At 31.0% G+C, this 15,447-nt stretch overlaps 1 protein-coding gene across 6 annotated transcripts in view; it reads left to right on the forward strand.

Moving 5' to 3' along the window:
- Positions 1 to 740: 740 nt before the first annotated feature.
- The window catches only part of LOC106466648 (E3 ubiquitin-protein ligase RAD18-like), a 103,408-nt gene continuing 88,701 nt past the window's right edge, over positions 741 to 15,447 (forward strand). For 2 of the 6 annotated variants that reach the window (XM_022394703.1, XM_022394699.1), the window contains exons 1-6: positions 1,060 to 1,276; positions 4,877 to 4,967; positions 5,224 to 5,302; positions 7,962 to 8,023; positions 11,656 to 11,726; positions 13,730 to 13,856. In XM_022394703.1, the coding sequence (XP_022250411.1) occupies positions 4,938 to 4,967; positions 5,224 to 5,302; positions 7,962 to 8,023; positions 11,656 to 11,726; positions 13,730 to 13,856 (369 nt within the window). In that variant the 5' untranslated portion in view covers positions 1,060 to 1,276; positions 4,877 to 4,937. Of the gene's footprint in view, positions 764 to 1,058; positions 1,277 to 1,380; positions 1,484 to 4,876; positions 4,968 to 5,223; positions 5,303 to 7,961; positions 8,024 to 11,655; positions 11,727 to 13,729; positions 13,857 to 15,447 lie in introns of those variants that run through there. The other 4 variants (XM_022394701.1, XM_022394702.1, XM_022394700.1 and 1 more) reach the window with 4 other exon arrangements.

Here is a 15,447-nt window from a genome sequence, read left to right on the forward strand (position 1 = left end):
GGATTTCCTAAAGATTGAATACGCGTGTTCCGAAACATTCATTAATTGTGTCGTTAATGATCGTCACTTCTGATTGCTGTGGTCGACTGTTCATCAAATAACTGTAAAATTGTAAATGTATGACCTGTGTAATGTCGAAATAAAAATAGCTGACTTTCGATTATTATTTATTTATTTTTAGGAATTAAATGTTAGAAAAATGCTTTTCTATAAATGTGGCATTTAATATTGTTACGTATCTGCTCGTTTGTTAATTTCCGTTGTAAATTCTTTCCGAGGAACTTCAGAGATACAAGTCCTTTCTTAAATAAAACTAGTTTATTCTTTCTCGATACAACTTTGAAATACACAGAATTTCCACAGTCAGTTTAACTTAACAACTTTTATAAACACACGCTATAATTCACAGCGATTCACACACTTTACTTACGGGGCCTACTGTTCGCTTGACTCAATTAGTTTCTCTTCAATCTATCTCCGGCTTATAAACTAAAAAGCCCCCCAGTGGCACAGCGGTATGTCTGCGGACTTACAACGCTAGAATCCGGGTTTCGATACCCGTGGTGGGCAGAGCAAAGAAAGCCCATTGTGTAGCTTTGTGCTTAATTACAAACAAACAATATACTAAAAAAGAGGGCGTCTAGCAAATGCTGGGACATTCGTGAGGTTGCACGATAAGTCACGATCCTTCTAGAAACTCCAGCGCGCATGCTCCCAGCGTCGCGTGACTTCAGCTGTCGTAATAATATGCTTATCAGAAATTGTAAGTGAAAGTAAAAAAAAAAATATCTTTTGTCATATCATTGTAAGAAATAGAAATTGTATGCAAAAATATGAAATATAAGCAATGTGTATGTGTAATGTAGATTTCTCCTTCATTATCATTACTAATTTTCTGAATGGGTATTATCAGTACTATCATTATCAATACATTATCGATAGGTGTGGTGATTATATTTTTATTCATCATTCCTTTTAAATTTTATAAATAAGAATAATATTTTCTTATTTTTAAATATATAAATAAAACCAATTTTAACATGGTTTAAACTGTAAAGTGAAGCAAATATAAATTGATTTGTATATCACTCTATGTATTGACCTTTAAGTTTCGATTCAATTTGGGGACTTAATATAGTATAATTGTTATAGTTAATATGCTTTAGAACTTAGATGTACCACTGTTGTTACTACTAGTAGTAGAACTAGTAATAGTATTTGTAACGTCAGTAGTTACAGAAGTTGATAGAGAAGACTGAGGATACTGAAATTCCATGTAAGTTCTAACGTTATATTGTAACTTTCAGTTTCAGTACTTGTGCATGGTGTAATTTGTAAACCGTAGTAAAGGCTTGTACTGATAGAAGTTCGTTGAATGAATTCAGTGCATTAGGACTATCCCCGTTGTGTGGCACTGGGTGTAAACGTTAGGTATATTGGCTGCTTTAGTTTAGGTCATTAATGTTCCATGAGCAGAAGATAAGTTAGTATGAAAATTTAAATAGCATTTTAAGAATAAGTCTTCAATTAAATAAATTGAATAAGATGAAGCATTCGGTTAAAATATTTATAAGCTGTTTTTTTATGTCGTTGGTAATAAAGAGAAATGATGGATTTCCTTGGAGTTGAACCTGTGAATGTAACTCTACTGCTACAATTATGTAGAATGTTAGTACTATACACTCAATCAGTCAGTGCCAAAGTGGGCAGCCAATTTAAATATAAAAACAATGAAATTACAACTGAACTCATTTCATTGAGTTGTGGCCCTAATCTAGTATAAGTCTCTTTTATACATAAAATTTTTCATTGCTTCTATTTGCAAGAATCCTAAAAAAGTTAAATAAATTGTGATGTACTGCATGTTCTTTTTGTGTATGTCAAATCATTTGGTGATTAATCAAATATATCAAGAACTGTGCCAGGGCATTTAAAGTCGTATACAATATTTAATGTTTTTCGAATATGGTATTTTATTTTTGATCATGAAAAACTATGCAATCTATTTTCAGGTTTAAAGGCAACCATTAAATCAATACGTGGATAAGCTCTATAAAATTCTCACACACAATTAATTAATCACAGTCATCATAATTTTTATGTGCCACTGATTTCGAGTGCTTGAACCCCCCCCCCCCCAAAAAAAAAACAAGGTGCCCAATTACTGCTAGTTTTTTTTTTCCCCACTTCAAATAAAAATGTCAACATTATCACCAGACTTTAGTGATGACTTATTATCTAGGCCTTATGATTGGCATTAGGACATCTGCATTATTTTATTGCTACTAATGTTAGTGTAGGTCTGGATGTAGTAAAAGACAAGAAATAATTGTATTCATAATAAGATTTAGCCAAGAAGGAAAGCAACATGCATAAACTACTGTTTTATGTTAATAGCAAGATATAAGTACCATTTCAATCCATATAGGCCCCACATAGATAAATTAGAATATTAAAAAACATAGCCTATAACACTGGACAATCCTAATATACAGATTAAACAATAATATATTCAACTGGCAAAAATTACTATTCATAAATAGACAATCACTAAATCATTAATTGTGTTAAAGTACAATCACATTTCTAATTAACAAAAAAATATTATTTACTGTCTCTAAACTGTTCATTTATCAGATTGTTTTGATGATTTTCTTTTCTGTGGCTTTCCCACTTGCTGTCTTGTCACTGGGGAAATTCTGTCTAAGTATATGGTTGAAAGAATCCATTGGTGGCTTTATTCTTGGTGATACTCCGGAAATGGTCTCAACAGAAACTCTAGGCTCTTCAACAGGCTGACTTTCCTCTATAAATTTATTAAGATGTCCTTTAATTATTGATGTCAATTTTCTTCCAGTCTGCTTATTTCTGTGCCTGGGAACATCGATCTCATCACCCAGGTGATTCAAATGAATCCTGTGTAGAAAATGGAGATTGAGGAGTCTCATAGGAACATTATCTATGTGGCAATAATAGCAGATGTTTTCAAATCAAAAGATTTGATGTGGTGGCTTTGTAAAGTGTTACCTGATTGGTCACTCAAGCAATAAAAGTTTTTATCATAAGTTACTGATTTGGTCATGTCTATCATAAATTATGTTAATTCAGTTGTCTTTCTCTTGAATAGCTATGAAATATTCACAAGTGTATTAGATTCCAGAATACAAAAAAGTAAATTTGCTTTATAGGTCATTTCATTTAGGATATGTTGAAAGTGATAGAGTGAACTTGAAAATTTAGAAAAAATTAGAATATCATGTTCATTTGTATACATTCTGTTTTATCCTAAAATATATATATGTAGACTCTTAGAGTTCAAACAGTTACATAAATGAAGTTTTTTTCATAATTTTAATATCAATATGCCTTTAACATGTGTAACACAGCACATGCCCATAATGTCATGTACATTGCAAGAATTTGTAAGGATTAAGTAATGTTTAAGACTCAGATTTCATCAATAAATTATTTCTGATGTCTCAGGAAAAATAACTTTTAATACATGTTTGTTTTGGAAAAAAAGCTCCAGCTTGTCAGAGGGGAGCACACCCCTTCTCACATTCTTAGTCATGCTCAGTCACTACACTCCCTTGCCACAGTTTTCTCCTCTCAATCCTTTTTTTAGTGACATTTAATACCACACTGTAGGCTTATCATAGGTACAAGTGCATATAGCTACAATTTAAATATAAGCACTGACCTGTGTTTTACTCTTTGATTACATATGACAAATATGGAAGTGAGGGCTAAAAATCTGATCTTCATGTATAAAGAATTAGGATGATATTCGAATTCTGTATGATGGATTTTTCAAGCCCTAGTGATTTATTATTGTATAGAGAACAATAAATTATTTTAGTTATAAAGAAATGTAGTATGATCTAGTGGCGTGTAGTGTACAAAAGAGTAGGGCTTGAGGAAGCAGATTTGTATAAGGTGTATGTAACTACATCAAATAAATTTGAGCCTTTTGCTATCATTGAAGGTGAAAAGGAAAGGGTTCTGAGGTTTTGTGACCTAGCGTGGATTGGTGTTTAGGGCACTTGACTCATAATCTGCAAGTCACAGATTCGAATTCCTGTCACTAAACATGCTTGCCAGTTCACCCATGGGTATGTTATAATGTGATGGTCAATCCCACTATTAGTTGGTAAAAAGGTAGCCCAACAGTTGGTGGTGGGTGGTGTTGACTAACTGTCTTCACTTTAGTTTGTCACTGTAAATTATGGATGTTTAACGCATGATAGCCACATATATCCCTCATGTAGCTTTTTAGGAAATTCAAAATGGACCATACAAACTGAGGATTCATAGAGGGGGGTTCACTAATATACTGAACTGTTTTTTTTTTCTTTGCTGTGTAGGAAAACTGAGACTCTAATTTGATTACTGGATGCTGTAGTTATGGAGAGAAGTAATAATTTTTAGGTGTAATATATGATGCTCTTTTTGTAGTACACATCATAGCTAATTATATCAGTATATGCATATAAGAGGAAGCAAAAGGTTGTTTTGCAAACTGGAATTGCCAAAACATGTTCGGTTAATAAATTTGAATGTTTTTGTTTCATGCAGTATAATGTTTTCCTTCTTTTTATAATAACTTTTTCATGATGTAACTATGTAGCAAAGTATGTATGTATGATTTAGTCCAGACGTGAAAGTTTCAGTTATATTTTTAGTGTTGTTTTGGAAAACATAAACGTGTTGTGTTGAGGTGTTTTTAATTCGCATTCCAAAATAAAATGACCGTAACTATTTTTCACTACTTCTCTATTAATGGAAGTGTAATAGTTTTCGGTTATGTGAAATATATTCTGTTTTGTTTTTATTACAAGTATGATAAAATATTTTTGATTCTATAACTTTCTTTCAGCAAATTTTATGTGGACAAAAGTTGCACTAGCAGTTATGTGCTATACCTTTCTTCTTCTGTAATGATGGAGAATTTGAACCCCTGTTTAAAGGTTTGTTACATACATTGTATTAGATTGTTTACTTTCTAAAAATATTAAAAATATTTATTGTATCTCAATCATACAAATTTGAATAAAAATTGTAATATGTAAAGGTGTTACTATTCTTCAAATGTCACATATATATATATATAAAATAGCTATTTTATAAGAAATAATTAAAAAGTAGTATTAACATTGAAGTTTGGTTGACCACAAGTACTAAAGTATCGATCAGTTCATAATTATGTTTATCTTTGGTGTTCAGGCTTTGGACCGTTCTCTGAGATGTGCAATCTGTTTTGATTATTTCAACGTGTGCATGATAACAGTCTGTTCCCATAATTGTAAGTGGAGCTATGAAATCTTATTAAACATTTTATTGTTAATATTTTAGAATCTTGCAAATGTTTTTCAGCATGGTACATGTTGACAATATCGGTTAGATAAAGAACAACTTCTAGCATTAAGTTTCACACTTTTCCAAAGATGTGTATTTATCAAAGTGACGGTTATTATATTTGGACTATACAGTTCATTTTTGTAACATATTTTTTAAGAATAAACATAGTTTGAGGAAAATGTTACCTAACAATGGTATGCATATTATTTCAGTTTTGTTTTTTTTCATTTGGTTAGAAGCTCACAATGAGAACATCCCATATGAGACTGGAATTTCACATGTAAACTTAGAAAAATATATATAATAACAATATTGTGTATGTTTTGTAAGTTGTTTTTATTCCTGCTGACAAAGCCACATTGTGAGTGAAAATAGGCCTACGATGTTGGATATTAAATTCAGGAAGGGTAATTTTGCTATTACTCTTTCATACAAACCATACATAAAGCATATTTCCCTGTACACTTAATCAAAAATAGTAAAGTTTTTGTTGTTTTTCTTGACATTACATAAAAACCTAATATCTTTCCACTAAGTTATCAAAATTTACACTTAATCATAAGAAGTAAAGTTGTTTTCTTTTCATTACAGAAAAACACAATATCTTGCCACCAAATCATCTGATGCAATATCTTGCATCAAACTCTTATCAACTTTTCATTTTGGTCCATATGTAGTTAATGCCCAACATATTTGGTTGAGTAGCTGTTAGGGTTAGTTTTTTTTTTTTCAGTGACATCCCTATATTGATGTACAAAGAAAGGTGTTAGCTTTTACCAGTGTCATTCTGAAACTTTTTTCTCATGTCCTATAAACAAAGGCTCTTATCATACCCGTTACTATTTTCCTACCCTAAACAGGTTCATTTGCTGCTACAGCAATGCTTGAAATTGTATCCATTTCATCCCTTCCCAGGTGGCTGACATCAAACTTGTGTATGTTAATTTCTTTACAGGTACTCACTGACTCTACTTACTGCAACATGACAATGGCTATAAACCCACATTTCTACCATTATTTTGGTGATTTCTTGTTAATTTTCAGGTACAAGATTTTGAACTGTTTGTTATATGGCAATGATAATATTTTCTGCAGGCTTCACTATCAAAATCTATTATGAAGTTAGGAAACTTCTGTATACAAATATTTTAAAAGTGAAATGGTCTGTGATGGCTTCATATCAAACTTGAGAGGCATTGAGAAAGCATTATAATGGTACAACTACTACTGTACTACGCTTGTTAATAAAAGCCTGTGAGCAATGAATGTTATGCTTGTAATAGTATTGTTTGAAACTTTGATTGAGATATGTTTGTTTTACATCCTTATGATTATCAGATTACCAATAGCCAAAACAGAGTAATAGTGAAATTACTCCTCTTGTCTTTAATATTGTGGCATTCTCAAGTGCAGTGATCTTCCTTCAGAGTAATCAAGTAGGATCCACAAAATAACAGGAGGTTTGACAGAAAATGCTATGCAGAGTTAAAATGTATTCTCTGAATTTTACTGAGTTGTCAAAGAGGTTGAATATGTGCATTTATCTTCATTTATTTCAATAAAACACAACCAAAGCTAACAAGGGTGATGAAGGACAGTACCTTTGCTGGAGCTGTCAGAGATCTGTTTGAAGAAGATTTTGTCCCAGCATTATATACACACTAAACTATTCTTCCCAAGGAGAGTGTGCACTACCTACATCACTGTTGGTCATTCCCATGAAATATAAGTTTGCTGTCTACTTTCACATAGTATGTTCTTCATAATAGATATTTTTCCCATGAGAAGGCACATGTGATACACTAGATAAATGACCCAGTTCAACAGGTAACTTGGTCAAAAGGAATTTAGCTACTTCCTTGACCATTGTTCTTTGTTAAAAACTACATGCACTTATGTTTCAGAAAACACGTATGTCTGCAAACTGCAGTATCCAGCATTGTGGACCCATTTTTGCTTACTGTATTACTTTTTTGGTGGGGAAAAAAACATGTACAAAATGTTCAAAATATTATTATTATTACAAGTGTTTGTAAATTTTACTATTCAGTTTTTCCCTTACTTTTGAATCTCTTGTCCAACGTGGCATATCTTCACTGAGAGCTTTTAATCACAGAAAAGAAAGGAAGTTCAAGTTCAGCCAATGTTTTTACTTTTCGTGAAGAATACGAAAATGGTATTTCCAACCACTGTATCAGTTTTCTAATTTTAGAGATTGAAGAAAAAAGAAACTATGATAATTTTCAACATATTTATAATTTTGAAAATAAAAAAGAAATATTGAGCTGATAAAGATATACTTACAAACAGTACACATTCTTTTAATTTCCTGGATTAGAAGTTTTAGTATTTAACACTTTTCTTTATTATTCAGCATCAATAATGGATGATAACCATTCTGTTGAAATGTTATATTGAATATTGTTGGATGTTCAAGCTTAATTGTTTTTTGTTTTTTTTTCAGGTATAATATTCATGCTCATTAGATTCTAGTTTTATGTATATAACACCACTGCATTTATTAATTTGAAATATGTGTGAAAGTTTTGAAAAACATGTAATAAAACATGTATAAAACACAAAATATTTCTCTACATTCACAGATTGCTCTTTCTGTATTAGGAAGTATATGACATACAAATCTCAGTGTCCAACATGTTTTGAAGTGAGTATATACATACTGTAATTAATGTGCTGTAAACTTGTTAATATACACTTGTAAAACAAATATGAAACCTAACTGCATCTAATTAACCTGGCTGGATCTTCATTTATTTAGGCACAATTTAAAAATATAGAATATGTTACAATATTTGTTATTAATGAAGTTAATAGTGACTTCTCTGACAGTTGTAACATATGTTCTTCGTGTCTTATTCAAAAATCATCAGAAAGTAAAGGATAAAATGTTGCCAATGAGAATTTATTGTTTTTACATTAAAATATTAAAATTGAAACTAGTTTCATCTTTTATTTAAAATAAAAGTTAAAGAAAATGTGTTCAGTGGGAGGAGTATGATACTGACATTGTAAAAAAAAACATGTTATAAAATTTCAACGTAATATTGTTTTATGTTTTCAAGCAGCTTTTTGTAGTTCTTTAATAACATTTTAACAAATTACTTAGATGGAAAATGGGCTAAAATATTTAAGGACTCAATGTTTAATTCTATCACCATATAATTGACAAATGCACTAACACACAAATACATTGCTGCCTAAAAGGAGATTACAAAAGTCGCCGATTAAAGAATTTTATTAAATAATTGAATAAAATTATTAAAGAAAAAAAAATGCCCATACAACGAAATTCATGTTTGTTTAATACGGTGAATATCTGAAAACAATACTTATTTGCACTTAAACATTTCAATTATTTAATAGCAAAATAAGATAGAACTGGTTGAACATAAATCAGGTTTATAGTTTTCTTCTATTTATCATCATTAGGCCAGACAACTGTTGACTGTATGATTATTATTGTTAGAAGTGTACTTTGTTTGCCTTCTGTTTGGCAAATTGATAAATGATTCTACTGAAATCCAAAGTACGGGATAGCTGGTTTTTAGTTGTAAGGTTTCTTAGATCTGTCAATCGACTTGGAAAATGGTGAAATGCAGATAATTATTATCAGTTTTAGCTTGCTAAAAAAATCTCTCCCCATCTGCAACTGTGATGGGAATATTGCAGAAAATGCGAAGGGCTAGAGAAACATTAGGGAAAAGTGGATGTAGCTTGAATTTGTGCAGTTTGTATAGAAGGTCTAAAGGATTTAATGCAATATCACCAAAGTTAGCTTTGTGGATGGTCTTTAGATGTTTCATTTTTTTCTGCTAAGTTTTCTGATACATCAGATCTACTCTTGGCAACTTCCTAGTTTTTGAATGTAGATTATTCTCTGATATATCTGGATGTTGCCACAAAAAATAAAAGTCTGATTAATATTCACTACTGCTCTATATATTGTAGTGAGCCCAGCAATAACAGAATCTGTGATCTTATAAAATATGTTTTGTCTAACTTTATTTCCTCTACAGATTCATTTTCTTCATTCAAGTGGTCATTTTTATTTTCATCATGAAAATACTTACAAACTGTTTTCTGTTTTGCAGGCAGTTGTGGCAGAAAATTCATATTATTTGCAACTAGTTTAGCTTCATTAAGAATTGAGTGCCAATGTTCATGCAGTGTTTTTAAATCAATCAACAGTCTTTTAATGTTGCTCACTTCAATATCAATGGTAGCTTTGCAGGCCTGCAATACTTGATTGTGCTGATCGATGATCACAAATACCTTTAATCAGTGTTGTCAGTCAGTATAATGTAAATATTTGTATGCATATTTTATGTATAGGTTTTCAAGATAGTAATAATAATATTAATTGCTAGGCCTATCCACAAACTAATCAGATCCATCTATAATATATTCACCTATACTGACCAAATAATAGCCTGTTCAAGTTAAAATGAAAAGTTTCTCCATTAGTTTATCACTCTGTCAGAAAAATAAAACACTCTAACAGAGTGATTGACTTATGAAATGATTTTCTATCAGCAGTAGTGGAACTTGATAATCCAAAAATTAAAAGCCTCTTTAATCAATTAAATTCAACTTGGACAGTTAAAACAATAAGAAATTATAATGATCAGAAACAGTAATTTAATTATTTGTATGAGTGTAACGTTAGTTGTTATGCTGAATGACCGTGAATTAATCAAAAATAATAATGAGAAATGAAAATGGCAATATTTCAATTACTTGGATAGTAGGAATAATCTAAAACACTAATTTTGATTAATTGATTATTTTACATGACACTAAGTGAAGTAATTGATGCTCATAATTAATTGGTTAACTGAGTTAATCACCTAGCTCTAGCCAGCACATCAGAAGAGTTTAATAAACATAAAGGATGGGTTTTAATTTTTACTTTTCTCGTGGGTGGGTGTGCAAGGACACTTAAAAGACTCAAGAGTCCCTTGTTGTCCATAGCTTATGTTATATTAATTGGAGCCTGGTCAGTCTTTTTTCTGAATTTTAAACTTGAATTTTCTCATCCAGTGTCTTCAGAATTCAGGATAAAGAAATCGGGAGCCCTTATCCATCAACCCCTGGATACACTTGGAAACTTCAGGGACTTGGGCATATATGCATGGGATTTTTCAGTGTTTCAGTATGATATCGATCATGGTTTTTCAGTTCTGATTTTTCAAGACACCACTGGGGATTCGAGACCTGGGCCCTGTGTGCCAGTGCTTATTTATGCCTTTGCCTATTTCTATAAGATGACAGCATCATCATCATAGTAGCCATTGTCTTAACCATTTTCAGCAAGTCAATATTCTTTCCTAGATAAGGAGAACAAAACTGCTCATAATATACCATGTGAGGCCTAACTACCTCTCATGACTTCTAATTAGTATATCTATAAATATATCCTCAAATTCTGTTAGCTTTATTACTGGCAACAGAGCACTACCTCAATGGCTTGAGTAACTTACCTACTAATATGCCAGGATCTTTTTCTTTAATCATGCTAATGAATGGGTTCCCATCTATATTAAAAATGTGATCCAAATTATGATAACACAAATGCATCACTTACCTTGTCTTTACTGTAATTAAAGATCATTTGCTAATTAGTTATCTAACTTAACAACTGATCCAATTCATTCTGTGTTACCTCAACATTTTCATTATAGGTATAAATATCCAAAACTTTAATGTCATCAGCTAACTATTAATTTACTAAGTATGTCCTTAGTGTTATTAATGTAGATAAGAAAAGGCCTAAGCACTGACCACTGAGTTACACCACCAGTAACAAAGGTCCAATCTGACTGGATTCCATTAATAATGACTCTCTGTCTTTCTCTCAGCCAGCCACCCTTCAATCCAGTTTAGTAGTGTTTCCCCAACCCCACTTATGTTATTTTGTTAGCTAGTCTTCTGTGTGGTCCTTTTGAAAATCTAAGTACACTAATTCCATACTCTCTTCATAATGGAAATAACAAGTAACATTCTTGAAAAAAACTGAATCGATAAGTAGGACAAGATTTTCTATTTAGTTTATTCATGTTGATTTTCTGTTATGATATTTCACTAAATGATTTTGCGAAGCTTCTTTTGTCAGACTAAAATGTTTCTCACTACAGAAGTAGGTCTGACTTGTATATAATTTCCAAGGCAATGCTTATCACCTGCTTTAAAATATTATATAATTTTTATAGTTTGTTTTATTCATTTTTGCTTTATGAAAAAAGGCAATTTTTTTTGTATAGTTTTAATTTCTTCCAGGAAACTTCTGAGCCTCAACTAAGAAACAATAGATTAGTGGATGAGCTTCTAAAGCACTATCTAATACTGAGGTAAGATTTTAAAGAAAATAAGTTTTCATTATTGAGATAAAATATGTAACTAAAATAATACTATTGGCTGACAAAACTAAAAAAAAGGTGCTGTAGTAAAAACTTAAAAAGTATATATATATATCCAAGAATAAAGTCCCAGCATTTACTGAGTAGTTTTCACATATGCAATTAGTATTTTTAATTCAAATACAAATAATTCAAAATTGCATAACTCCAATTAATATGTGTAACCTTTTATGATTTTTAATTTTTTAGAATGAGTAAGACAAATAACAATATTTATTGGAAAATGTCAGTAGATATAAGTAAGCATTAAAGCTCATATACATTTTGATAGAAGAAACAAAAGAATCTTTCTAACATATTTAAGGCCATGCAGAATTTTTTTTCCATTCCTCATGCACATAAGATTACTCTGTATATAAAATTTCTTGTGTTTGTTTTGTATGTAATGCTAAATTTCCTGTTAACTTGCAAAGGTTTCATCTGTCCTCTCTCAGAACCCCATCTAAAACAGCAGTGTTTATGTACAAATTTCTTTATTTGTTTATAGACTCTTAGAGTATCGATACCATCACCATGTTGAGTTTTAATACTTGTCATCGATACCCAGGTTTTGAAAGCGTGACTAGATCTGGTGTCTCCTACTAGATAAGTTGATCATTTTTGATCCAAACATTCAGCTTAAAGTGTCTTTTGTATTAGAGATGTTTAGTGGGTATCCCATGCTGGAGAATAGGTTTATTCTTGCAGTTGTTGAGGTGACCCACATGGCCATCAAATTCATTATAAAACTGAAAGTACCCAACCTCGTATGTGAGTAGTCTAGGTAGGTCAGTTAACTGTTTCAATTACTTTAGATTTACAGCACTCTCTTTACATTTTATAAACTGTGCATTGAAATACAAAACACCACAACCAAAAACATATTTTATACAGTAAGCACGAGTTTTTCCCCTAGTTGTATATTAAATTAGCTATATTCATTACTGACTTAATTTTTTTATTCTTCTTACTGGAGGTTCATTTTAGTTTTGATCTGCAGAATTATCTTTATCCTGATCAGAATTTGTTGATAATTTCATATTTTTTTGCTGCTGTACATAGAAAGTTGTGCAAATGTAAACTTTTTAACGTTACTGTACGTAGCTGTGCAAGTAGTAGGCAGTAGGAGCTGTGGCTATAGAAATATTCAAATAAATGTAATTACGGGCAAGCTGTTAGTGCTAACTGTTGTTTTTGTTTTCTTTTAGTAAAATGATTATAAATATGCATTTTACTACTCTTGTGTTTTATATAGGTTATAAGGAGAATAATCTTAGGGCAAGATACCAGAAAAAAAACTGTCAGAATTAGAAAAGAGTAGCTATCAATGTACATTGTCTTGCCATACATAGCCACTTTGTCCTAGAATTACCGATAATGTGCACGTGGACCTTATCGTCTTTTGAAGGACATTTTTGTAAACTATTTAAGCACCAAAATTGCTTGTAAGTTCGTGAATGTTTGTTAGCACTTTTGTTTCACTCAGTCTGTATCACTATTACAGTTGATCTCACTAACAACTGTTGGGGTCTCTTATATAGCTTACATAGAGAATAACTGATTTCTTTTTTGTCAGTGTTTTATATTGAGTTGTGACAGAGAAAAACATAATATTATTGAATACATTTCAATATGTGGATGCACTGTTAGTGAATATGATAAAACTTAGTCAGTAATTTACAGGTTAAATTTTACATACTGAATCTCAATATATTGTATGTATGCTTGTACCTCCTGGTTTTTGTACTTTTCTTTTGAGTTAACCAACATGTACGTGTGCTTACTTATGAAAATACACTAAGTAATTTTGGAATTATAGTAAAAACTATTTCTCCCATTTGGGCTTAATCAAATGGACCAATTCCATGCACGTAGGGTTAACCAAGTAATTTGGAGTTAATAGACCACTATATTATTATAAAACATGTTCATTATGTATTAATTGGACAATCTAGAGAAACTCTCAGAAAGTGTCTCAGGCTGGAAGAACCTGAGGCCGAAGAATTTGTTGGAAAAACAGAAGTGCCGAACTATGACCAGACTCTTTCTTGTGGAGTTGAAGAAGATGAAAAAAAACTGTCGGTGAGCATTTTGGCTATTAGAATATAACAAGAAGGCCCGTGACTAAATACGTAGGAATTCTGTCAAATGGGAATAGTGGTGGTAGGTTTGTTTAGGTGTAATGTAGAACTGTTCTATTCAGAAATCCTTGTGCTATTTAATCATAAAATCACTATTGGATATGAACTTTTATTGGCTTTTTAAACACATTTTTTGTGATCTATTTATGAACCGAATTGCATGTGGATCCATGATTTTCTTGATTATAGGGTTCTTAATATCATATGAATCAAACAAAAAAAATTTTTTTTTTAAATAACATCAATACTGCAGTTAGGGTCCATTTATTTATTTATTGCATGGAAAATTAATAATTTAGCATAATTTTAATTGTTTACAATGAATACTTTAACAGGCTAAAACATAGAAATAAGTCAGTATAATGCAACAGGTGGACACCACCAGCTGTGAACAGCTTTTCCAACAAGGTTATCTCTGAAGCATTACAAATAGCTACACTAAAATGATCATGATGTATGCAATCATTGTGTTATGCTTTTAGATTTTTTTATATTAAATCTTTGTTGAGAAAAACATTGTATATATATATTATGCTGACCTATATGATTTTATAAATATGTGTTTAGTTTTATGAGATTAAGAGAAATGGAATTAATGGCATATATATATACACACTAAATGTTAAACCTGTGTATTTTAAAATTGTAATTTGACCAGTCAACTTACAACAAACTATGTTATTTTAATCAGTCTGTAATTAAGGTCAGTAACATAGGTTACTAATATATTTAAACTTAGAAGAAACTGTAACTCCTTTATGCTATCATATTTCGATATTTTGTGGTATTTTTTATGTCTTTTTCTATATCTCTTACTCTGTCCTTTGTGATTAGTATAATGTGACATAAATATCTCCATATCTGAAATCTTAAATGTGTTTGCTTATTAAACTTTGTACTTGCCTCATGTTTGTAAGTTTTAATGGTATTCAGTTTGTTTGTATTAACCAGTTATAAACTTTAGTGTTTGTACATGCATTTCGATATCAGGTTTTCTGTCATATAAAAATATACAAGTATTCTCAGAACCTACGTTTAATATATATTGTTAAATTGTCAGTTACAAGCAGGTCTTATAAGAATTTTTGCTCACTAGTGGCTGCTAATGTTCTTATGATATTTTTGAATTGGGTAACAAACCACAGTAGGCATAAATATATGTGAGATAATCAGTGAGGTAAATTCTCCAAGGCCCATAAAATATTATGAAAGTTTTATATAAAGAGGAGATGAATAATAAAGGAAATGGCAAGATAAAATATGGCAGTAGTAAAGAGTTAATTCCATTGAGTTAGCTCCATGTTCAGTAGTTGTTGAGGAAACTTTCAGTTTCATTCTTTGAGCTATCTTCAGGGTAACTATTACTTAATGAAAAAATAACTTTGTAAAAATGCTGTTCAGAATGCTTATTAGAATTTGCAAAAATATCATTTCTCATTACAATAGTTGGGAAACATTTATAATATTGTTGCGTCATCGAGATCACGTGACAATTCTCACGCCTTCTTGTTTCTAGAACTATCCCGTATCTT

The sequence above is a fragment of the Limulus polyphemus genome, unplaced genomic scaffold, assembly GCF_000517525.1.
Source record: "Limulus polyphemus unplaced genomic scaffold, Limulus_polyphemus-2.1.2 Scaffold2332, whole genome shotgun sequence".
Taxonomy (NCBI): domain Eukaryota; kingdom Metazoa; phylum Arthropoda; class Merostomata; order Xiphosura; family Limulidae; genus Limulus; species Limulus polyphemus.